At 37.9% G+C, this 25,300-nt stretch overlaps 2 protein-coding genes across 6 annotated transcripts; one reads left to right on the top strand and one right to left on the bottom strand.

The window, feature by feature from the left end:
• Positions 1-6,014: 6,014 nt before the first annotated feature.
• LOC116194897 (alpha-amylase/subtilisin inhibitor-like) lies at positions 6,015-6,876 on the bottom strand. The gene has a single exon (XM_031523805.1). It carries the CDS (start codon positions 6,777-6,779, stop codon positions 6,195-6,197), a length of 585 nt encoding a protein of 194 aa, XP_031379665.1. The 5' UTR covers positions 6,780-6,876; the 3' UTR covers positions 6,015-6,194.
• Positions 6,877-18,193: 11,317 nt separating this feature from the next.
• On the top strand, positions 18,194-24,710 carry LOC116196869 (endonuclease V). 5 transcript variants are annotated; one of them, XR_004154909.1, is made up of 9 exons: positions 18,194-18,455; positions 18,537-18,816; positions 19,356-19,418; positions 19,487-19,553; positions 21,295-21,359; positions 21,903-22,016; positions 23,001-23,129; positions 23,393-23,848; positions 24,128-24,268. XR_004154909.1 is itself a non-coding variant. In XM_031526783.1 (8 exons), exons 1-8 carry the CDS (start codon positions 18,406-18,408, stop codon positions 24,176-24,178), a joined length of 819 nt encoding a protein of 272 aa, XP_031382643.1. In that variant the 5' UTR covers positions 18,198-18,405; the 3' UTR covers positions 24,179-24,710. The 5 variants fall into 5 exon arrangements, 3 of the variants coding, with proteins under 3 accessions (XP_031382643.1, XP_031382644.1, XP_031382645.1); XR_004154910.1 differs by having other exon boundaries at positions 18,196-18,455; positions 19,514-19,553; XM_031526783.1 differs by lacking the exon at positions 23,393-23,848 and having other exon boundaries at positions 18,198-18,455; positions 24,128-24,710.
• The last annotated feature ends 590 nt before the right edge of the window (positions 24,711-25,300 follow it).

Genomic DNA, 25,300 nt, shown 5'->3' on the forward strand with positions numbered 1-25,300 from the left:
TGTTTGTGTGTTTGTCACAGGGAGAGTTTACAATGAATGGCCACATAGGCCGAACCTAGGAGACCTAATTCGAATAATATTCGACATTATTCTAAGAAAATAAATAGAGCAAGCAACTATCTACAAATTGCCTAATCTACTTGCTAAAACTAAAAAAGAGATAATATTCTAACTAGTTTTGTAGAGCAATCTCCAACTATTCCTATTTATAATGATAACACAAGGAAATGAATTCCATCCTCCATGCACATTCAGAGAAGCACCCAAGCAAGCTTCCATTTCTATGGACATTCTCTTGCCATATTATATATATATATATATATATATATATATATATATCCTTGCATGTGGCAATCTTGTCTCTTTCTAATTAACTACCAAAGATATTTCTTGCACATTGTCGCGCAGGCATGGTTTTTAGGCCTCGGCCGCTACTTTGGGGTGTTTTGTTAGTACACATGGCCTGGGACCCAATTCGGGATTAGAGTTGCTACTATACTGTTTATTTGGCCAGTGAGCCACCTAAGTCACCTACGATGTCAGAATACTAACTGTCTAAGGATTTTTAGTTTGACTCAGTCTTTCTAACTAAAGAAATGAGTTCGGGGGTTTTGTTACGAGATTAGAGATTCGGAAACTAATAACTCGCCATTTCGGTACCCTTCTAGGCTTCTAATAATTCTAACACTTTTTATTCATTAAAGTCGAGTTATTTAATCCTAGGGTCGGGTCTACATTTGTGAATGTACAAGGAAATTAAAGAATGAATTACAGACTTCGCATGATATACGTGTTTATATAATTATACAGTCCGACTCAAAATTGGCCACACATTTGGGCCAAGAAAGAATGAAAAGGGCAATACCTTCAGGCTGATCATACATGGGCCACACATTCAGGCCGACATTCATACAATGGGCCGAGTGGACCAAGAAATGAGCCTAAGGCCTAAAAGAGGAAAATGGGCCTAGCGCCTATAACCAAAAAAAATATAAGTTAATTTCCTATATCTACTGTTAACACCCCATTTTGGTCCACCTTAGCAAAAGGAGGGCAAAATCATCATTTCTCACTTTTGGAGGGAAGTATTTTGATTAATTGTCCAAGCATTCACGATTTCTAAACTAGGGGGATTTTTAATTTAATTTGACATTTTTTTAGAAAAAATGCTCTACGGGACGTTTCGAGCCTTATGCGCGTCAAATTCAAATTCTTAAATCTGTTTAAAAAAAAAATCTCTTGCGGTCAGATCGGCGTCAGACCGGTCAGATCGGCATCAGACCGGTCTGACGCGGGTCAAAATTTTCTGACGCAGGTCCGAACTTTCTGACCCTTTCGTTTTCGCCCTTGTTCTCTCTGTCTTTCCACTTCGCCCCCTCTTCTTTTCTTCTTCTTCCTTTTCGCCCCGCCATTCTTTCCTTCTCTTCTCTTCTCCCCCCTCTTCTTCTCCTCTTCTTTCATTGACGTCCCTATGCCATCTCCGACACACCGCGGTTGCCCACCCACCGCAACCGCCTGCCACCATTGACACGCTCGCCCGACACGCCACCGCTCGCTTCCCCGGCACGCTCCCTTGCCGCTTTCCCTCTCTCTCCGGCCCGATTTTCGCACAAAAACCCCGCGGCTCCTGCTCGAGAATGGGGGAGATCTCTCGCAAAATCGAAGCCCAATCTCACTTTCTCACTCTCGGTTTTTTCCCCAATCGATCCGCGACACTTCCCCATACAAAACCCCTCCATTTCCTCCTCTCAAATTCCCCGGATTTCAGGCGATTAAGCTCTAAACCCTTCGCCGAAAAAACTCAAAACCCTGTAGAAAAAAAATCGAAATCCGGACCGGCCCGATCTTTGTGACACTCGTCTCGAGCACGGTGTAGCCTAAGCGGTGCTCGCCGCCGTCTCCCGCGCCCACTTGCGTCGTCGCTGAGGCGCCCAGAGGCGGGAACCGCCGTTCTTGGCCGTCGGAAACCCCCCTCTCCGCCTTTCTTCGTCTTCTCCGGCGTTCTCCCTCTCACGGGCTCAGCCCATCTTTTCGGTTTGTGCAGGTCCAGCCCAGTCGAGTCGGCCCAGCCCAATCCAGTAGAGGCGATCCGACCCAGTCTGCTCAACCCGTTCTGCCTACCTTGGAACTCGGCCCGGAATGCACGGGTCCAGCCCGTTCGGCCCAATTCGTCTGAGGCCCACAGCCCTCCGCGGGCTAGCGCTCCCCGCGGCCTAGTTTCCTCGCCCACGGCCCAGTTCCCACGCGCGCGGCCCAGTCCTCCGCGATCCGGCCCGGCCTCCGCATGCCCGACCCAACTCGCAAGCCTAGCACCCCTTCTAGCCGGTCCGCACTGTTCAGACCGCCCGGTCCGGTCCAAACGTCTGTTTTCTGGTTTAAACCGAAATTAGGTATATTATTCTGACTTAGTGGCATGCGTATGTCTTAATTCGTGAATAAATTTGATGATTGCGATGATAATTTGTGATTATCGTGTCGAAAAATTGAAAAAGAAATTTGAAAATAAAGAAAAGAATGACAAAAAAAATAAAATAATTGCTGTTTTAATTAAACCAACAAAAGCACGAATTGGAATATTTTAATTACTCGACATTAAAACCGGTTGTTTGAAGCAAGAACGAATTCACACGAATCAATCTAATGTTCACTCGGCTTTAAGGGAATTAAATCGATTAAATACATCAAAATTGGTTTAATTAATTATTCGGACTTAAAAATTGATAAAATTAAATTCCGTCGTGACTAATTTTGCTTATTCATGTGCACATGTGAATAATTGGATATACTTTGATCGAAATCCCACACGAATCGGCTAATCACGTAAACATGACATCAAAAGACACAATTCTCTTGCATTCACACGTTCATCGGATTTCATTTACTTTGTCTGTTTTCGCTGTTTGTCTGTTTTGTTTGTTTATTTATTGCGGGTCGAGCACGAACCTCTAGGATACGATATACACGGGGTCCAACACACTCTCTTGTCAATCACGGGGTCCAACGTCTCTACACACTTAGCGTGCACAACCCGAGTGCGGAATCGGGTCTCGTTTCGACTTACTGCTTCGCTCCTAGGAGTGTCTATGTGGAAGACGACTCGGATCGGGTAAGTAAGTCGCGGCCGAACATGACTCGGGAGCTCGACCGATCCTACGGCTATCAAGAGAGTCACGTGACTCTTTCGCCATCCGTTGGTTCGGTTGGACTCGACCCCTGGCTCTCTGAGCCCGCGTTGCTTTAATTTCAATTTCAATCTTTTCAAACCACACGGTGAGCACAAGTGGAATAATGACCGAACGCGACCCGACCGGGATTCAGTTGTTGTAATTTATATTTTATTTGAGAGAACAATGTAAGGGTTTACGTTGTATATTTATTCATGTAAGAATCCCGGTCGGAGAGTGGACGGTCGGAGTGTCTCTTCGGATTTACAGTGTCAAAACGTGTAAGATGAGCGGAACTTAATCAAGCGGTAATTAAATTAAAATGGCAAGCTTAGACAAGCTAGACTACCGATAGGGCGTGCGGGATATAGGCCCGCACGTAACAGAACCCCCGAATTCGGAACCTCGGGTTTCGCAGACCATATGCCTTAGCAATTAGGTGTACCCCGTACCACTAGACCCGGGTAACTTGCCAGCCATTGACCTTCGGGTCGTAAAATGGCAAGTGGCGACTCATTCTCACGTGCGTCCGTCTCGCGTCCCCGGGAAGATGGACACTCCCAAGCCGCGTTGTATAGGCGCATGCACGCGTGCCTCGAAGAGATAAAATTGGGGTGCGCACACCTACTTATTTTATTCACGGTTTCCCAATTTTATTCGCTTAGCCATGTTTACTTGAATTAGCCGATTAATCCCCAAAATTCTAAAAAAAAGTGCTCTTAATCCCTCAAGGTCAAATTGACCTCCAATTTGAATCCTAAGACTCAATTAGTGGGTTGATTACCCTCAATCCCCACGGCATATATCAATGTACATAATTATTCATTTTCAACAAGAAACCGAATTACTAATATGATTAAACCAAGTGATCGACTTTAATCTGACTTAGGGAACCCTGTTGCTAATGACCCACCCTCAAGGTAACAAAGACCTTCCTAAATCCTAATTATATCTAATTACACCAAAGCCCGTGTAATTAAGTCAAATATACATTATTATTACAAATTAACATGCAATTTTCACTGTTTGACGAATTTTGACTCAATTATACACACACAGGTTTGGCCGACACTCAAAAAGGTAGTTATCCACATTAGTCAAGCCTAAAGACACTCAATTAGACTCAATGGGATTCCAATTCCTAAGGCCAAAATAGTAATTAAGTCAATATCACCTAAATTGATCTAATCACTCCTAATTAGACTCTAATTAGACGAAATCGGACTCAATTGGACCCTAATCCACTCGGCCCTGAATATTATTCATTCATTCATGAGCTCCATACATTAATTAAAGCACAAATTGAAAGAATTGGCCACAATTAGACGTTATTACACACTAGAAATGAATAATCAATCTAGCTAGCACGTAATTAGGTACATCAACTCCTAATTCCATCAATTAAGACATGGATCAATTCAGCAAAAAAATTTCAGCATACTTAAATGGTCGATTTTGGGCTAAGTAAAGATGATTAGGCCTAATAAAGCGGTTTCAAGCAATGAGAAACTAATTATATACGATTAGACTTAATCAAGCGACAAATCATCAAAATGACTCCCCTAAGCCCATTTTACAAAAAATTTCAGAATGTTACCAAGTCCGTTTTCATGCTAATTTCACCTAATTAAGTTAATTCGAGCCTAGTTACTCATATCCAAGTTCGCGATTAAGCTGATTACACATGATTTAAGCCTAATTATACCCAATTGGCCCCAAATTAGACCAAATCATCACACGACCAGCATGCTATCATGAGCAATTAAGCACGATTTAATCTGATTGAGACCTAATTAGCACACATACAAGCTAATTTCGGCTAATTACACAAGAATCAACTCAATTAACACTAAATAAATTAGTCTTTTCCGAAGACAATCAAAGTTAATTAGTTGAGTTTGCCCCTAATTAAGCAAGATACTACTCAATTAATCATAATTAAGCTCCAATTCACATAATTTATCAACCTAGTCATCTACTCTACACATATCTGGGCTAATTAAGCACAAAATGGCCAAGATGGAAGCTAAAGAGCTCCATCCCGGTTCTGGATAGAGGCGAAATATCATCCTTCTCACCTTAGTTCGACGCGATTCGGACTCACGAGCTTGGAATCGATGAAAATCATTCTCAAGCTCACAAAATCCTACTATATATGTAAGAAGTAAGGCTTGTTTAGTGATTTCTAGGGCTATTTTGGCAGAGTTTCAGCATGTTAATTGCCAAAAAATTCCACTCTTATTGAAAATGAACCTCTTATTTATAGGCAAAAGGGGGGGTCTTTTTGCAAAAATCGACAGTATAGGGACAAAAATGCAATTTAAGTTTTACAATTTGAAAGATCCGGATGGGTCCAGCTGTTCGAACTTATCTGTTAGGACAAGTGGCCTCCGTATAGGGATGGGGGAACTAACCGTACCCATGTCCTAAAATTCCACCTCGATGGGAGCTTGAACCAATTAAACTGAATTGGTTTGGTAGGGCAAAAATTATATATCTACTCTCAAACTTTCAAAAACATTGCATTTTCACCATTGTCGATATTTTAAAGAAAATTTGAGCGGAGAAAAATTATCAAAAAATGCAATGTTTGCCCGCGGGTCCTTGGGTTGATTCTTCGCGAATTGGGTTGTGGACTGCCCTCCTGTGCTTAGGCCTTTGTTTGCCCAATTGAATCGGTCATGGGATGCCTCTAATTAAGCCCAATTAAGTCTATGGAATTCATCGTGCTTGTTACGTGTCTTTTGAGCTCCGCAATTACCGTTATGTGTAAAAAGTGGGTGTAAACGCGGTGATAATTAAATTTTTTTAATTTATTAAAGTAATAAATAGAACGTATCACTCCAGACATCACCAAATTTTTGTCAAGCAGAAGCATATAGTTACACTTTATTTTCGTTCCCTCTAAGTAGCAACGAGGTTTACAAACGATAAATTTAATATTCAACACAGTGATCATACGAAGGGATTAGGGAAATCCGTTATTTACTTATTATACAGGAAAGCCGACTGCTTTCACGTTAATTGCACTTAAGCCCTCCTAAAGACAAATGGAAAGGCATCCCCATCCAATTGCAGAAACCTTGTCCCATTCTGGACCAAAATCCCAGCGGACCCACACCTCGGCCTACAGTTAGGGCACGATTCGCTAGGGCACCATCCCAAATTGTAGATACCACCGTTGTTGTCAATCCTAAAGTACCCTCTCTCCCCGCCAGTCACGATGAATCGCCGGTTGGTGTCAGGATCCTCAGGGCCAACCCGCCATGCAGTCGACTGGACACAGACACTTGCTGCGTCAAACTGTACACCAGTGTCCCTGCCCTCCCGAATTATACTCTCTCCAGTTGCGAATGGCGTGAAGATGACCGGAAGTCCACTGGAGACTACTGGCGCTAGGGGCTCCTGCCCGACATAAAGTGGGCATTGATCAGTTCGTCTGACCAAGGTAAGGCCACCCGCAACATCAGTCACGCCAGGCAGTACGTAGTACTGCACACCGCTCTGGACAGGGTTCCCATCCGTGTCAAGCACTGGGTTCTGAGATGCAGCAGGTGAGGAAATAGCAATAGCTAGCAATACAACGGTCACCAAGCTCCTCATCACTCTCAACATGGTTTATCTCACGATGAATGTCGCTGAAATTGTGTAAGATATATAGCACCTCAAGCGATTGATCTAATTAATGTGTGATGGATATCTTTATGGCAGCAATATCTCAGCTATATATAGATTTCTGGAACTGGGGAAGAGACCTACGTTTCATCGTTGTGCGTACGCAGAAGTCCATTTGTTCTTATCATCAGTTTGATTTATATGTATTACTTGTACCGTAAGGGTTAAATGTTGGAACAGTCCAATTTGTACAACAGTTGACAAGAAAATTTTATCCTAAACATGCCCGAAAAATGTGAAAAATCCACTTCACCTTTTACACTGCTGTAACGATTCCTATCCAGCTATAGGAATTATTCAAACTCCTTGTTTTTGTTTTTGTTTTTTTTTTTTTTTAGCGCAAGGGGGCATATTATTCCATTAAATAAATAAAAGGAGCAAAATTAATTAGTCCTAATCCGCGTACGCAGCCAACCAGTCTCCTATGACGTAAACCCATACAATCAACAAAAAGAGCAAAATACATATATCAACCGATAAATGATACGGGTAGTTTCACTATATTCTTTCAATCACGTGACAGTGTGTGATCTAATCACGTGCTACACGTCCTTAAACACTCACCTTGATATCATGTAAAATTTTCACTTGTCTTCCAATCGCCTGATCCTAATAGGTTGTATCAAATCTCATATATACCCAATGATTTCTTTCAATTCTTTCGATGTGAGATTGACAAATCTCAATAGTAGATCATGGATTTTCGTTATAAACCTGGAAAAAGAAGGGAAAAAAGGGAGGCTGCTCTCTAGCTAGAAACCTACTCGGCGAGGGCAATTCGTGGGCAAACCACAAGGCTGTTCGTTTTCTTTTCTTTGTTCGAACCCATTGTTCATAATTTCATTGCCATCATATATATCCTGAAATGGTTCCATGATAGAAGCCAAATAGAATACATGCGTCTTATTATAGTCATATGGCGAAAGCAATATGCAGCAGAAGCTCCAAAAGAACACACACACACACATATATAATATCGCCAAAAAAACTTTTGGAGAATAAATAATATTTTATATCTAGTGTGAAATGAAGCAGATCTTCAATACCGGAAATTGTCTTTGATGATATTATGAAGATTATCTTCTCAGTTATCAAAATGCATGTTTCTAGGCCATTCGAGGATATTTTTCCTGGTATATGCTTCTGAATCTGTTAGGCTCTTCAGAAGAGATCCATAGATGGTCAATTATAGAAAAACTCTGTCCGCAATGTCTGTCGTCTGCGCCTCTTGTTAATTGGTTGGCTTATATAGTTCAACACCGATGTTTCATTTCTTGGTTAGCCCGGTACCTGAGGCATTGGAGGAGTAGTCAGTGGTTCTATGGGATATATATGTCATACATCTTTTCTTGTCCTTAAGACATTATTGACTCGTATTCTAATCAAGTTTGCTTGCCATTAGGCACAAGCTCTTCAACTATTTGCATCAAATCCCTCACCTTTGTCCTTCTCTCTCATCATTGGATCCGACTCAACAAATGTCATCTCTTGATCATTTATTAAATCATCTTGTTTGCCATGGAAATGTTGAAGTATTCTCATTGACATTCAATTCCTTCCCGTCACTTTGTGCAACCTCGGCACTAGCATTCTCTTAGGGAGTTAAATGCCTTTGCGGATTATTCAGCCAAATCAGGAGTAAATAGAGCTATGAATTTTGTTACTTAGCTGTGATGTTTGGTCTCTGCTAATTAGCTTTTCGTTTCCTTTCTTTCCTTGTTTTCATTCATAGTCTTTCCATTGCTGATGTTTTTGTCCCCATAATAGGATGCTATGATCTCTTAAATGTACTTATATCATCAATGATTTCTCATCAGTTTAATATTTTTTAAAGAAAGTAAATTATTTCCAGCTTACATTTTGTTGCATGCATAAGAAAAATTCATGCTAGACAACCGATATTTTTCTGTAGTTACACTGTGTTTCCATGAGTACTTGTGTTCAAGCCCTTGACACACTTCCCTCGCATCCCTTCACACTGCTTTACGCTGTCCCCATCACTTCCAGCATCCGCAGTTCCATTATTAATTATGCACCTCTTCCAATGATATATTTGTATGGTTTGTAACTGATAATTAAAGTAAATGGAACTTTATCTATAGTAAAATGTTCACGTCAGGCTATATCGGCACTGAAAAGGTACAAAACTTACTAGAGGTACTTCGTGATCAAGCCAAACCAACGCTTGAACCTGATTAGTCTCATAGACTAAGAGTGACCCTGATCTCACCGAGAAAGCCCTCATGAAATTTGTTCTTGAGTCAATCTTCTCAGTCACAGCTAGAATTATGTATGGTAATTACTTTCGTGTTCGAGGAACATGTGTGGTGCTAATTTTATATGTGTGAAGCTCTCTTATTATTCCAAACTAATAACAGAGGCGGGGTATACAGCTCTAGCAACACTACAGTTTAGAAATCTTCAAATCGACGCTAACTGAAGCATCATAGGGTCAGATTGCCCTTTCGATCACCAGTGCATTCACTGCATGATTATAGGTTCTCCAGTTGCTGCTCTGTTGGACTTATACTTGGAATGATCGATAGCTGCTATGGGAAAGTAACCCTTTTGAAAAGTAAACGGTATAAATCTGTTTGCGTGGCAACCATCCCTTACACAGCACACACAGTTTGATGTAAATTTCTCCCTCCCACACATTTGCGACTTAGATATTTATGAGAACTTTTCCGCTTATCCACCTCCTTTCCAAGCCATTGGATTAACTGCTTGAGGTAGGCTCACATTACGGAATGGTTTATATGCATATGTGATCTAAATGGCCACCCGAAGCATTTCCTGACAAGAATAAACCAATACCGAGCAGGGTTTAGTTTCGGCAAGTGAGCTGCAAAATACTCAAACAGCTCGTCCTAAAAAGAAGAAAAAAGACAAGACGAAAAATATTTACTTTGTTTGGTTTCGCAATCGGATTTTAAAATTTTAATTATAACTTTTAACTCTACTTACTACACAACAAAAATCAACTATTCAAAGTAAAAAAGGTGGAGCCTATACATAAATCCACATACATCTCCATTATATTCAATTCAATTTTTAATACTAAATTATCTCAACTATTTATTACTTTTTCATACATTTTCTCATAATTCAACAAAATAATCATTACAATTCAATTAAAGTCAAAACTCAACTCAACTCAACTCTAAAACTAAACACACCAAGAATTCTAAAATAGAATGAGCACTTTAATAGTATCATCCTAGCGCATTCCACTTCATAATTTTCGATATGGTGCACATTTCATATACTACAGTATGCATAGGATTCTACAGATCTCTGTTTCCGACTAATAATGGATGGAAAAACAAAAAAATAAAAAAGAACATTTGCATCAGATGATGTTGGTGTTTATACAATCAAATCAAAAAGTACACTTACTGATCTCAATCTCACCCTTTTCCGAGAACTGATATTATAGCAAAAGATTTGACGAAGAATGAATCTAAATGCTCAATAGGTGAAACGGTGGGTGCATATTCTTCTCTGGGCTAATGCGATGAATGCTTCCCCTTACTAGACCTCTGCCTACCACCGCGATTTCTTGAAGATGACTCTGCCTCCCTACATATTGATAGTTGATACATGATCAGAATAGTCAATAATTAAAAACCTGCAGCATGACAATTTGGTTTTGGGGAATGGATATGAGCATGAAAGTCGAAGAGAATTAAAGCAAATTATGAGCTGGCCATGGAGGGGAAGCTGCGGAATGTGATACCATAACTTGACCATAAACTATTCGGAGGACAAGCAAGACTATAGGAAGAGCCCTTGGAGGCAGTGTGATGCCAAATTCATTACACCTTCATTTGGACTCTCTGCTCTAACTATTTATAATGCCAACAGCATTAAGTCCCCCTGCCACTGCATCAATTCTGATCCTTGGTGCCAACAGAGGGATCGACTATTTCCCTTTTTTAACTTTTTTCTTTTGTTTTTATTAACAATCTACCCCTAGACTTGTTAATTGTAAAATTTTGGCCCCGTGGGTTCAGATACGATGGTCCATCGCCCATCTAACCCTTCGCTTAAGTTAGACGGCTTTGAAATTGGAAAATAATTAAATATCTATTGTCTCTTCTCATGTTATGTTTGGTATGATAAAATGGAATGAGAATGAAACAGAATTAATTTTAGGGGAGCAATAACCAAAAAGTTATATTTTTAGATTGGAAAATTAGTCCGTCCCTACTATATGGTTTGACGGGGCTATTAATTAGTAAATAAAAAATTACGCGATCATCAAAAGGGACATAACACAGTCGTGCAGCCGGTCGTCCTATAACGAAGAGAGTCTTTAATTATTAGAATTTTTATGTCATTGTATTAGATCTATGGCCTCTCTTGTAACTGAAAAAAAATGATGTGACCTTTGTATATTGTTAACATGAGGTGCTATAACTAACCATGATTACGGCTTCGTTTGGGAGTACGCTAGTAGTTAGATTAGTGCTTATTTTATTGAGTATTAGGCATAAGCGATGTTTGGTAAATTCTTTCAAAACCATGGTTTGACTATTTTTGTAGTTGGAAACAAGATTTTCTCCTAGCAAATTGATTAGTACTTGTAAAAACTTCTTCTACATATTCTTCATTTTAATCATTAATTTCAATTTCAGCATTTTGAAATTGTTACTTCCCAAACACTTTTGCTTATTGTAAAATCAGTACTTATTTTTCAGCAATTATACTTCAGTGCTTTTACTTCAGTCACAACATTCTGAAACCAAGACTAAGTATAGAAAAATTCTAGAGCGGAGCACTAAATAATGTACTATGGTGGAACACATAGTTTTGTATGACATAGAGATCCTTCAAATATTAAAAATTTGCACTTTAACTCACAATTTTTTCATTCGCGTTATAATATCACCGGATCACATTAAAAAAAATCAAATATCTTGGATTGGTGATGTGTCGTATATCAACACGTGTCACAATTACTGTCCAATCTTTTAATTGTTCCTACATACCGAATGGTTTTTTCAAGAAAACCGGTTTAATACAAGGCCTTTCATAATTAAATCGGCTCGAATTTATCGATATGATTCGTAGACTTGGTTTAATCATTTAGTTATTCTTTTGAAAACCATTGTCAACCATGACATCCAACCATGACATCCATCATCGCCGGAAAATAGAAAGACAAGCTTAGGTTTTCACTAGAGAATTACAACCATATGAAACAATACATAATCACATGAAACAAACAAATGAATCTAGTGATCTTATGCATAATTACATGAATAGTTTGCATCTGGCCATGCTCCTACGTACTAACAATGGCCATAGGCGGTTTTCTTGTTGTGTAGTTCGACGAAGATCGGAATTGGACTAACATAGCATAGCAGGATGCAAATTTATCAAATGATTTAAATTTATTAAATGGCAACGAGATTGCTGAAAGAAAACAAGATTGCTGCAACAGGGCTCTATATATTTTATAGATGATAAACGTCGTTGACTATGGAAGCTTATAGTGAACGACTATTTTTTTTTTCAGTCGTTGGCCAAAAAAAAAAGTTTGGGAACAAAATAACTTTCTTAATTTAACTTACTAAAATTATGGAATGTTATCTTTTTTTTTTTTATGGGGATCACCGTTCCCAAAATTAAGGAATTAAAAAGTATGAAAGATAGGATTTTTCTAACCGTCATTTACCTCTAACTGACATTTAACAATTACTCATTGTTATCCCTTTAGATAGACTAGTTTAAGCGGATCGTAAAATTGGCCTGGAACAATATATAAATGTACAAACACAATAACTTTAATACTTCATATTTATCACATACTAGTTTTTCATTAGGGTCCTCTTCATTGATACTTTTGTTTTACCTCCTAAAGAAATTTATATTCCTAAGACTTTTATAGCAAATGGTTTATGCCGGATATTATAATAGCTGGAGCCAATATAAACAAACAAAATAAAAGTTAATTTTATTTAATTTTTTGTTCTATCCTATGGTCGTCATGATTGTTGTATTCATCAACAACTGAGACTATAAACGGGAATAGAATATGAAGGCTGGCTTTGGCAAGTCATTCAATTAATCAAAATCAGTATTGCTCGAACTCTTTAAGATTAAATTTTACTCTCCCGCCAAAAGAAACTTAGATCCGTAGCTAATGCAGGCAGAAACCGCTCTGGCAATCATTAATATTGGCTTGGTGGTATTGATAAACTGACACAAATATTATCTTTAATGATTCATATTCATTCCAATATGTTTAGTTTTTTATCAGGGTCTTCTTCCCTACTGCTTTTGTGAATAACAAGCAGTGAAGAATAGTGCAGAACATGAAGAAACTATTGCACCTGAGACATGATTAAGCTCTTGAACTATCCTATCCCCAGCCTATGTCATGGAACTGAGAATACCAAGGGAGATAGCCTCCTTTTTTTTTTCTTCTGATTTGGATGAATAAGTTTGAGCCAATCATTTAAACCACCAAGGCATATATTATGCTGATAATGACACATTTGATTAATCTAAAAGTCACCCATTATTAGCTCAAAAATATTATGCATTTTAGTGTGAGCGAATGAGACAAAACAATTTTAGAAAGGAAAATTAACTCAGAAATGAACAAAATATCCTTAAAAAATATAAACAACTCATCTAATATCAGGTAATAAAATAAGGAAATTATCGTTACAAAAAAAAATCGGAGGATAAAAAAATAAAAAAAGATCAACATGGCCGGCCTCCAGCGAACTCTCTAAGAATACTACGGGAAGCTTTTGCTTATGGCAGTTTGACGATGTGAAGTAAAACATGTCAATAGGAATTGACTGTCGTAATCGAAACCGGGGGACTCTTTTCATATTGAATGTATTGCAAAATTGATGAGGGAGTTGCAGTTTCAATTTTAATGAACAAAATTTTCAACTAAATATAAAAAAATGCGAAAACCAATTGTTTGTGAAAGCAATTTGATTATCGAAAAGGCAAAAAACCTCTATATGAGTGGCCAGATGATAATCGAACATAGTGATCGGAATTTAAAACAATAAAATGAACCAATAAAAAACCGAAAAACTGGTTAAAAATGAGAAAATTAACCAATGAAAAACTGAAAACTGGTTGAAAAAGAAGACCAAACCGGATTTGCAAAAAATTGAACTATCGGTTCAGTATTAGTCCGATTGATTAGGATTGGTTTTCGCCTATTACCCGATTACAGGTTGTCCCCATGTGGACAAGTGTGACGATGTGATTGGGTCAGGTGTCGAATGAGTGAGGGACGAGTAAAAATTATTGTGGGGGAAAAACCATTAAATGAATAGTTGAAAGATTACAATTTGAGAGGCAAATAAAGAATGTAGATTATGAATGACCAAATATTTAATGGGTAAAATTAGTTGCCCACCATGAGACATTATTTAGCGTCCCGCTCTAGAAGTTTCCATAAGTATATCCACATGTGTAATTAAAAAAAAAAGATATCCACATAAAACTTATATTCTTTTATATATGTGAAAGAATGTTATTCATCACCTCTCTGGATGGTCCCTTGTTTTTCATATCCAACGGCGTGGGCAGGCGCGACATGATCGCCTTGACCCTCGAAGACCCCCTCTTTATGTGTATATGTTACAATTTTTTTCCCTGATACTCTTATCATTTTTATTAGTGTCTTCTTGGCTCTAATGTCTATACCTATAAGTAACATTATTTGCCACAAGGTTTAAGGGCTCGTTCGGCCTTCGATAGAATTGCACACGCATCATCTGCCACAAAGTTTCCAATTTGTTCTAGACCATTCGTAGATTGCAAAGGAGTATACCTACAAAAAAAAAAAAGAATCAACATAGATTAAGTGTAATCATTAACCAAAGGGTAATTATCTAAATATCAAATTGATTTAATATTTCCAAATAATCCTATATGTTAATTAAATACGTGTGCTCATAAATCGAACTGTTCAGATAAAATAATAGAACTCAGGACAAGTGACGCACCTTTAAAATCTTAAAAGATAAATAGATTGGTGGAAGTCCTTTTGCTCAAAATCTCATAAACAAGATGCCAATATAATGCAACCTCAAGTGATCAGAAGAACTGCAACCCGGTCCAACTATCTAAGACTTAGAAATGGTAATACTAAGCTGCATTGCCACACTATCAAACCTAAGATAAAGGAGAACGGAACCATAAGCTTGAATTGACGATCAAAACAAAGAAAAATCGAAAGAAAAAATGTCGCAACAATATTTCTGATACTGAAAATGTATGAGGCCAAAGAAAAAAGGAGCTGCCATATGACTGGAAATAAGAGAGTATACCAAAAGAATACAATCATTAACAGCGGATTTTGTATATACTGTACCAAAACCTGAAAGCTAAGATTCAGGCATTGGCTTAAAAGAGCCAAATGAGGGGTGAGAAAAGTGTGGAACTACTGTAAAGGATTTATAGCTAAGCGTAATCCAGCTACCAATGCCGCTAGAACTCCGATTCATGTGAATAGTTGATTCACCTTTCTAAGCTTAGGCACCACGAGTCTCAGTTTTTGATATTTGAGAATCAAAAGAAATTTCAGCAGGAAATGCAATATCGAATTGTCAACAATGAGGAAGTAAAAGAAGCCGAACTACCTTAGATATGTAGAGAGGGACAATAGCAGAAGCAATCTACGTTTTGATTTCCAGCAAGCAAGCTATGGAAGTAAGATGACAAAGGTGAACAAGCACAACAATTTCACCACAGTTGACAGAAACATTACCTCATCCTCATGCATCTGATTAAGAGGTCTGAAACAGAAGTATTATTGCTTATCTCAGTTTGCCTAATTAGCTATCTACGAATCTAAATTTCTAAAATAAAGGCATTCATTAACAATGACAGTTTTAAATTAAAAAATGATGAAATTCCAAGAAAAGCAAACGATGGATAGATTAGATTGCCTTCAGCCTTAGATCAACTTTCCAAGACTGTAAAATCAGGTCTTGGCTTCAAAAGATAAACACTAAGTCACACAATGCTTGTTCAGGCATCTCATCAAACACCTTGGGATCCAATACAAACTATATGCATAGCACAAAACTATGATGCCGCAGAGATCGGAGGGGGAGTGAAGTGAACCCCAGATCTTCCATTGAATTGGATGATCGATGGCATCAATAATGCCGCAGAGATGGGCGGACGAGGAGGGAGACGATGAAGGGGGACAGAGAGATGAGAGAGAGTGAAAAGAGGGGTAGGGAGGTTTCCAGAGGAAAAAAGAAAAAAAAAAAAAAAGGGGGCGGGAAGGAAGACCGGCAAATTGTACTGCCGGTGAAAACTCTCAACCATTGCCAACGGCTAGGGACAACTCAGCGGCGGGTCCTAACAATTTGCCCCAGAGTAAAACTCGGTGTCGATATCTATATTTATACCAATATTAATATATAGAGTTAAATGCACTTTCCTTCCCGAATTATAAGGTGAAATTGGTTTTATCCCCGACTTTTAAGATTTTGCAAAGTATCTCCCGACTTAATTCAAAAATAAGCAAGGTGACTCATCGATTAAATTCCGGCCATAATTTCAGTCAAAATAGCTCACACACCAGTCACATGCCATTATAAAAAGGAAAAAAAAATGTCATTCAAATAAATGATGAAATTTATTTGCAAATGGGAAAAATTAGACAACCAAATTTCCCTTTCATCCGAATGATTCCACTCCAATCGATTCTTGTTATTATCTGGAAGTGGGAAGCAAGTCCTAAGCTTTTCCTTTGAGGGTTTATCTATGTTTAGTCAAATTCGACCGAAAATGATGAAATCTACCTGAACTGACCATGGTTTTGATTAAAGTGTGTTCCACCCCTATGATTAAGCTCCATTGCTCTACTTATATGTTAAAGCAGTTAAGGTGGTTTCTTATGCCCACAAGATTGTTTATGATTTCTTTATGAATGGAAGATAGTAGCTTTTTTATTCTTATTTCAGATATGGACTGAAATTACTTGGAGAAAAAAAATTATGAACTTGAAGTTCGATGATAGACTTGATTATTTTGGGCAGAAAGGAACAGAAATAAATGGGCCAAAACGGAAAAGCTATTCTCATATTAATTTTTTATTACATAACAGTTTTTCATCATTAATTAATTAATTGGTTGGGTCTTCATCTAGTCGCCGACGAGAGGGTTGCGGTGGCGGGGTTGCCTACAAGATGATGGAAGTGGTGGTTTTTTTTTTTTTGGTTGAGAAGGAGGGCTGCAGTGGGGTGGTAGACATGATTTTTTTCTCCAAATTCAATTTTTTTTTATCAAATTACCCTTTTGCAGATATCAATTAATTAACTGACATATTAATTTTGTTTTTAAAATGGCATGTGAGCGGCATGTGAGCTCTTTTGGTCTGGAGTGTGGCCGGAATTTAATACAGGAATCACCTTGCTTATTTTTAAATTAGGTCAAGAGACACTTTACAAAATCTCGAAGATCAGAGGGTAAATTCATTTCATTTCATAAAGTATTTTTAACTCTTATATGTGAAGTCAAAACTTTTCTGTTTCGTCTCACTTTTAGTTTTCAAAAATACCCATACTGTATATTTTTCGATTAATAAGAATCCTTGAGTCAAACTTAGAAATTTAAATTGACAAAAAAATAACTAAAAACATTTTTTAATCCTCATTTTTCTCCCTTGGCTTTTCTCTTTACGACAATTCTGCTTTCTAACTTCCATGAGGAAGAAACTGCTCCACTTTTATTTTTTAATTTATTTACTACTTTACATTAATTTTTTTTGCATTTTTTAACATCACATTGCCTTGATAATTTTCTATTAAATAGAATATTTTAAAATATAAAACTCTTGAAATTTTCAATAGAGTATAAAATTTTAGAAATTAAGGACATTTTGGTTATGAATTTTTTTTAAATTCTATTCAACTCAATTTTATTTATCTTCAATTTAATTACACAATTATTACTTCTTCTTTTTTCTTCAATTTTTTTAACTATTCAATTTAATTTTTAACATTAAATTCTCTCAACTATTCATTACATTTTTCACAATTCAACAATAAAATCAATATTTTTTATGAACTATTCATTATTTTTTCCACTTTTTCTTATAATTTAACAATATAATCATTATAATATCAAATAAATATAATTATTTATAGTTGGAATGCAAAGCTTAAATTATTGATTTTAGTAAAATTTCGAAAGCATGCATGTACAATGAGTATAAACTTATTAAAATATTTTTAAATTGGAAATTATCAGGTAGAGTTCAACTTTTTTTTTCGGTATGAAACGTGATATCCGGAAAGAAGAGTTGAACTTATTTAAACTTATCAATTTAATCGGTGCATGGGCGGATTATTATTAATTAATTAATGTTATTTGCCCTAAATTTGATGAAACCATGGACTTTTGATGATCAATCCCTTCAAACTTTTGCTCTAGCTCTGCTGCTTGCTTAGGAGGAAATTTCCCGCTACAATGGCGAAATTCTTCTGCTTCCATAGCTGGCAACCGCGGCGCACCACCTGATTTTCGGCTTCAAGCTCAAATTCTTCCTCAATTTCCGGCAAGGATCATGGAAAGCACCGGCGGCAGCGAAGCCGAGGCTCAAGCGAAATGGGTAGAGTATGTATCTTCCCTGGATGCTTCATTCATTTGACTAATTCTGGAGTAGAAAATTACGGGCTCTTCCTCTTCCGGTTTCAGGGTTCAGGATCTGCTGAAGCAGAGGTTGATCACGGTGGACGACTTCACATGGAAGCTGCCCAGACAAGGAGCAGAAGCAGCGGCTGACGGAGCTGAGGAGGAAGGAGAGGTGCTGAAGTATGTGGGAGGAGTCGACATGAGCTACTGCAAAGATGACCCTTCTCTCGCCTGTGGGGCTGTTGTCGTTTTGAACCTTCCCACTCTTGAAGTGGTTCATGAGGAATACACTCTGGCCCGTCCTCGTGTCCCCTACATACCGGGCTTCCTCGCCTTTCGAGAGGTGAGCGCACCTTTATCTGGCCATTTTTTAAAGATATTGAAGGCTAAAGCTTGCTTGTTTGATTTCGACTACGGACTCTTAGTTGATAAGTTTGGCTGAGTCGATTTTATTCGAACTGTCGAGTGGATCGTGTGAATTTATTGACTAATGGGGCTTTTGGCGGCATTGGTGTTAGACCATTCTGAACATGTTTGTATCATGGAATATTCTATTTGATTAATTTGCCGAATCTACCTGTAACGTGTATGGTTTTCGATAGAAACTGTAGCATCTTTTGCAATGTTTAGCTTAAGTTTGTTTGGCATAAAAGATCTTCCCAGTCAACAAGACAGAACACCGGCTGACCCTTTAGTATGTACATTAGCTACCAAACATTTTATTTTATTTTTCATTTGCTTCACTATCTTAAGGTTGATTGGATTCATAGTTCTCTCTCAACAATATTAAGATTCTAATTACTAATCTGAATCACGTTTTTATTAATATAGTTTGTAATTTGACAGTGACAGAAAAATATTTTGCTTTTTGACCTTTCCTAGGCTCCGGTACTTCTAGAACTCTTTGGAAAGGTGAAAGAAAATGCTCCACATTTCTACCCACAGGTGATAATTGCATTTCGATATACTTTCTAGTGATTATAGTAGATGTTTTTATACTCTCATAACTTCAGTTGCACCAGATTTTAGTGCATGCTCAGTTGATAATGGTTGATGGAAATGGTATCCTTCATCCTCGAGGCAAGTGCTATCAAGTGTCTATCTTTTCCCTATGAATGCCACAAAAAGCTTATAGAGGTAATAAGGCTACTATATGGATATGATACCTCTTGGGGGAAGATATTATGTTGATTCACATGCTTAGTTGCAGAGCATAATTGCAAATTTCCCTTTCATGCAGAATAGGATGTTATTCTGTCCCCTTTAGTTTCAGAGCTATTTTGTTTTAGTTTCAGAGCTATTTTGTTTTTTTTTACTCATATATATATATATATATATATATATATAACGTAGCCCAACTACATTAATGGACTTCTAACTTTCAGGTGGGGAGCAAATTATGAGTGCAACAAGGAGAGATTAATGAATCTAGGTTGGATAGGTAACAGTTTACGAAACTGTAGTTGGATAAAATATGAGGTTATTGAAGCTTTTGCCAAAATTTTCTGAATAAGCTAGAGGAAACTTGATCCAGATATAGCTGTAGATATTTGCTTTTTACTTGAAATGCAAACCTATTAAGACAGTTTATCCATATCTCTCGACTATCCTAAGTAAACTTACTGCCTATTTGTTATAGGATACATAGTAGGACCCTTCACATAGTGCCCATGGCCTCCACTACCCACAGTTGAAATTTGGTGGTTTGAAGATACTGCGCACCTTTACCGATTGGCCTCAGCTGCATGGTCTAGATATTCTGAACTTGAGAAATTGATGTGGGTATACCTAGTGGCCTGAGGTATACCAGCGCATTTTTGCTAAACTTGGAGGAATCTAGACTTGGGTGTACTTAGTGGCTTGAGTATGTAGCTTAGATTTACTGAGTTGGGTGACATAGACTTGGTAGGGCACAAGGACTAACTCTGGTTGGTAGTGCACAGGGAGTAGCTCTGGTACCATTCAGATAGTTTGGAAATGGCTAAATTGTTAAGAGAGGGGCTTCCCGTTTCTTTTATATAGCTTAGGCAAACTTTGTGCTTGTCTTGTGAGTTATGTAACAATCAATACCATTTCTGAATTAGTAGAGCCTTACACCTCGCAGTTCGAGAGTTGGAGGGGCAGGCAGGGCAGATACTTTGCCATTTTTTAGGAAGAAAACTTTTATAGAGGAGTACAACTAGCATCGTGCTGATATTTTCAATTCCACCAAAGTGTTGGAATTGGGACAATGAAGGATTTCGGATGTATAGAAGCATGTTGTTTGAAATTCTTTTCCTTTTCACCGAATCCTTTTGAAAAACAAAGTGGCAAAGGATATAATTGTCTTTTAGCTGGAAAAGGGTCTGTCCATCCCATCCATTAACAGTGCTGTCTAAACAAGGGGACAGAAGATTACTTCTGCACCCAATCCCACCCCTCCTACTAATGAGCACAACCCAACCTAAAGATAGTGTTAATGTATTGATGACTTGGTATGTTAAGGTTTTATACACTATATTGCTTGGCAGATCACTGGAGATACTAGTTGGTTTCTGTTAATAAACTGTTTGAATTATTTGAATGACTCCTCATAGCTGGAAACTATGCTTGTTCTTATTGGGTTTTCTAAAGATGCAATCTATATAGGGGCTAGATTATGTTCATTATTAATGTCAATGTCTACAAATGAGACATTTCAATTTATGTGCTATTTAAACTATATGACCTGTCATTGAAAGAGATATACATTACAACGAATATTATCTATCTTTCATGTGTTTTACTGATACAAGATCACCGCATAGCTTAATTTATAATATAATTGAGCTTTCTTGAGCAGGTTTTGGTCTTGCCTGCCATCTTGGTGTTTTGGCTAATTGTCCTACAATTGGAGTCGGAAAAAATGTGAGTTGACTCACCTTCTTCTCATGTGAAACAAAAATGATAGTCTTTAAAAAATCATGGTTTCACTAGGTTTGTAGCTGGACACTGTGCGAGTTACAAAACTTTAAGGATTCTTTTGCCAAAATGAGCCACTTAAATTTCTTTGTTATTATGCACATAGCTTTTAAGACCAAACCAGACAAGCCAGTCAGACAGGTTCAACCAGGACCAGAACCTGGCTCTCTCCGCACAAGATCCGATATGCAACTTAACTAGATGAACCTAAGAGTTCTTGCTCCTGAACTGAACCTTTCTACCTATATGTATTTAGTTCTTGTTTTTGAGTTCTTTTTATTCCTTAAAATCATTGAATTTATATTTAATAATCACTTCTTGCATAACTTTTGAAATCTGGTTGGACCAATTGAACTTATAGCTTGGATGGTTCAATCTCCACCCATTTGCGGAAGCTAATTTCCCTGGTAGTATTGGCTTTGATTATTTGCTTTGTCATATTTAATGATGTGTAACAATTGTGCAAACAATAAACATTTGGTTTATCAGCTACATCATGTGGATGGTCTCACGCTATCTAGTGTAAAGCAACTTCTTGGAGCCAAGCAGGATCTTACTAATCTTGTGACATTGATGGGTTCTTCTGGGATCATATGGGGAGCGGTAAGAACTTGAGAAATTTGCAGCTCTATCAAGATAGCATTGTTTCTCTGGTGCATTAATCAGATCTGCTCCCCTAGTTGGCCTATAATCTTCTGACAGATTTGGAGCGTCAGTATTCTTTTTGCGTCTCCTTTGTACTGTTCTCTTTGCTAATAATCCGAACTTCATTGGATATGGTCTATTTTTCATTTTTTTTTCCTAACATCTTTTAATTAATAATGCTAAATTTGTCACATTCTTTGCGTACTTTTTCAAGTTTGATGAACAACCAAATGTACATGGAGCAAAAAACTAAAAAGATGGAGTAAGGCATATTAAAGTTACAGTAGGATCAACACTTATCCAAACAATATTATGGTAGATTCTCATTTCTTACTTAAAAATAATTGATATTTGGATCTAGTCAGTTGGCAAATTCACAATGTCGAGTCCATTTTGCTTTCACCGAGTGACTTACTATATGGATAATTGTGAGTTGACTTTGTTGTTGTTTATCTGCTCTTGGAAGTATATGTTTCATATAGGAGTTTGGCATTTTAGTACTTTAGCTAAACGGCTGTTGTTGCAAGAATATTCTCTTTCATTTGTGGCCATTATACATGTGACCATGCTGCCAAGAAAATTTGTATCCAGCCTAATATAGATCAACTAAATACAATGTTTATTTTGAGAGATGTGGTATCTGCAAGTGAAACTATCCTGTCATGTAAGTCTATTCGTCAACATGATACACCTGAACAAGGAAAAGGGAGGAAATTTAATAAAGTAGGCACTTTAATATGTAAGATGTATGTCAGCAGTATTATCAACATGCTTCCTGTTTTCCTTATAAGCGGCTAGGTCTGATGGAAGAAATGAGGTTCTGCCTTTTGTAATACTGATGCCCATGGTTTGTTACATGCACATGCAAAGTTGCGCAGATATGATGTTTATGTTGAGATTTTGTTCAAAGAGTTGTGTCATTTGGCTTGTGGCTTTTTGCAGGGGCTGAGATCTTCGCCAATATCAGTGAAGCCTATGTTTATATCAACTGGACACCGTATATCACTTGATACTGCTGTTGCAATTGTCCAGATGACGTGCAAATACCGTGTTCCAGAGCCAGTAAGACAGGTGATTAGATATTTTAAGAAATTGCAAAAAAAGAAAAATAAATAAAAAGCAATATTCAAAGTCATTAAGAATGCATTTAATTTTTATTCTCTGGTATTGGATAATTCTGCCTTCATAATTAATGCCCAAGCAGATGTCAAGAGAATAAGATTTGGGTAGGAGATGTGGATGGATCAATAAAATCATGGCAGAGATGTACTCTAACAAAAGTTGGAAAGAATTAATACTAATCTACTTTTGAAATTTTTTGTATATTCTTACAGAAGAGACCTACAAGGCATTTGATGTAACCTTGGCTCATAAATAAACATTATGGAGGCTGTGACAAGCCCCTCCAGCAGTCAGATTGTTAAGGCCACAAACAGCTGCACTGTGTTGCCTTTAACTTGATTGCCTCGTGGCTGTTTTGGTGCCCTTCTAATTACTGGTGCTATCTACCAACTCCTTCACTGGCTATAGATCAAGCTAAAGGAGTTCTCAGTGCTGCCTAGGAGACGGTTTACAGGCATTGTCAATCTGATGCAAGGCATGTTGAACACCTTAGATGACACCACTTTTAAACATCAATTTGAGGCGGAGGCTCTGTTAAGGGCACCACCTCTGATTCAATTATCACCTAGAGGGAGCTTGCTGCCTCTATACAGTGATCTGAAGGGTCTCAACACCTCGTATAAGACTCAGTCAATCTCTGTTGATCTGCCTCTGAGCATTGACTTGAGGTAGTAGCTGCACCTCCTATATAGCCTCACTCTGATACAGAAATCATAATTCTCATTTCGAGATACCAAACACATCCTTAGATTCTTGACCCCAATCATTATTGCAATCTGTATTTCTCTCATTTTAAAAGTATGTCGGAGTCAACAAGCATTGTACGGATTTCAGAAAATCTCTCCCCCTGTCCGGTTCATTTTTTCTTTCCCAATTGTATGCTGACCTGGGACGGCCAGCAGTGGGTATTCTTCATTCTTATATTATTTTTGCATAATGTTTTATAGGCAGATATAAGATCACGGGAATACTTGCGGAAGCACCAAATCAAGTGTTAGGAGTGTATGATCGTGGTAAGTTCAGCTTCACTATCTAGCGATCATCAATGGCTGGTCGTTATGGACGTTAGATGGTCAACATTGCTGTTAGAGGAAGTATCCACCGCCACAGAAGAAGGCCAGTTGGTTCCAGGCGAATCGGTAAGTACAATTACCTTTGGAACCATGGTGGTCAACCTGAACGTGTCTATGTTGACTTTGCCAGTAACTTTTATGGCAAGGTAGGCAGTGCCTAAAGTTGAAGATGTGTAGAAGGCAAATGTGATTTATACGCCAAAGGCCCTAGAGGAAAAGGAATTAGCGTCCAAAAAGAGAACTCTTAAGATGGCAAAAGCAGAGAGTTGCCTGACGACATTTATGTGTTTGAAATCGTGTCTCATCGCATCAGGCCTTTGCGTATTACTATTCATATGTTCATGTTCCCTGTATTTTGATACTGGAGCAGCCGTTCACATCCTGTCGACCTCCACTACGGCAAGACTTTGTCAACTCAAAGTGGATTTATGAAATCATCTGATAGCATTCTTCGTCAGTGACAAGGCAGCTAGTTACAATGCTTTACTTGACAGAGATTGGATTCATGTAGGGTGTGTTCCATCCTCGCTCCATAAAAAACTGCTCCTTCGGAGCTAAGATGTACCGAAAGTTCGGAGACCCTACGCCTTTTGTTATAGACTCCATTAAAGCAGAAGCTAGGTATTATGATCACGATGTAGGAAGATCATTTACAAGAAATCAACTTAGGCACAACCAAGTAGCCTTGAATAACTTTTTAAAGCCAACTTCTCGATCCAAAATTAAAGCAATGGATTATTGAAATATCGCAAGAGAACAAAGGCTGCTTTGCTTGGTTTTATTTTGAGATGCATGTTTCAGCGGTGACATTGTTGAACATCGGCTAACAATTAAACCAGAATTTCCGCCTTTTAAACAACAACCTCGCAAATATACAAGTAGAAACGTTCATAAAGTAAAAGTAGAATTCAAGCAGCTCATGCTAGCCGGCTTCATTAGAACGGCCAAGTATGTTGAATGTGTTGGGGAAGTGGGTGGAGATGATCGATCCGGAGGCAATGTGGGGTTAACACGATAGGATTCGAGGCGCGAATGATGCTTTCCAAA

This window comes from Punica granatum, chromosome 2, assembly GCF_007655135.1.
Source record: "Punica granatum isolate Tunisia-2019 chromosome 2, ASM765513v2, whole genome shotgun sequence".
Taxonomy (NCBI): Eukaryota; Viridiplantae; Streptophyta; class Magnoliopsida; order Myrtales; family Lythraceae; genus Punica; species Punica granatum.

Coding starts and splice junctions, on each gene's coding strand:
- LOC116194897 (XM_031523805.1), bottom strand. CDS start 6,779: ATGTTGAGAGTGATGAGGAGCTTGGTGACCGTTGTATTGCTAGCTATT.
- LOC116196869 (XM_031526783.1), top strand. CDS start 18,406: ATGGAAAGCACCGGCGGCAGCGAAGCCGAGGCTCAAGCGAAATGGGTA. Junction 18,817..19,355: donor GCTTCCTCGCCTTTCGAGAG/GTGAGCGCACCT, acceptor GACCTTTCCTAG/GCTCCGGTACTTCTAGAACT. Junction 23,130..24,127: donor TTCCAGAGCCAGTAAGACAG/GTGATTAGATAT, acceptor AATGTTTTATAG/GCAGATATAAGATCACGGGA.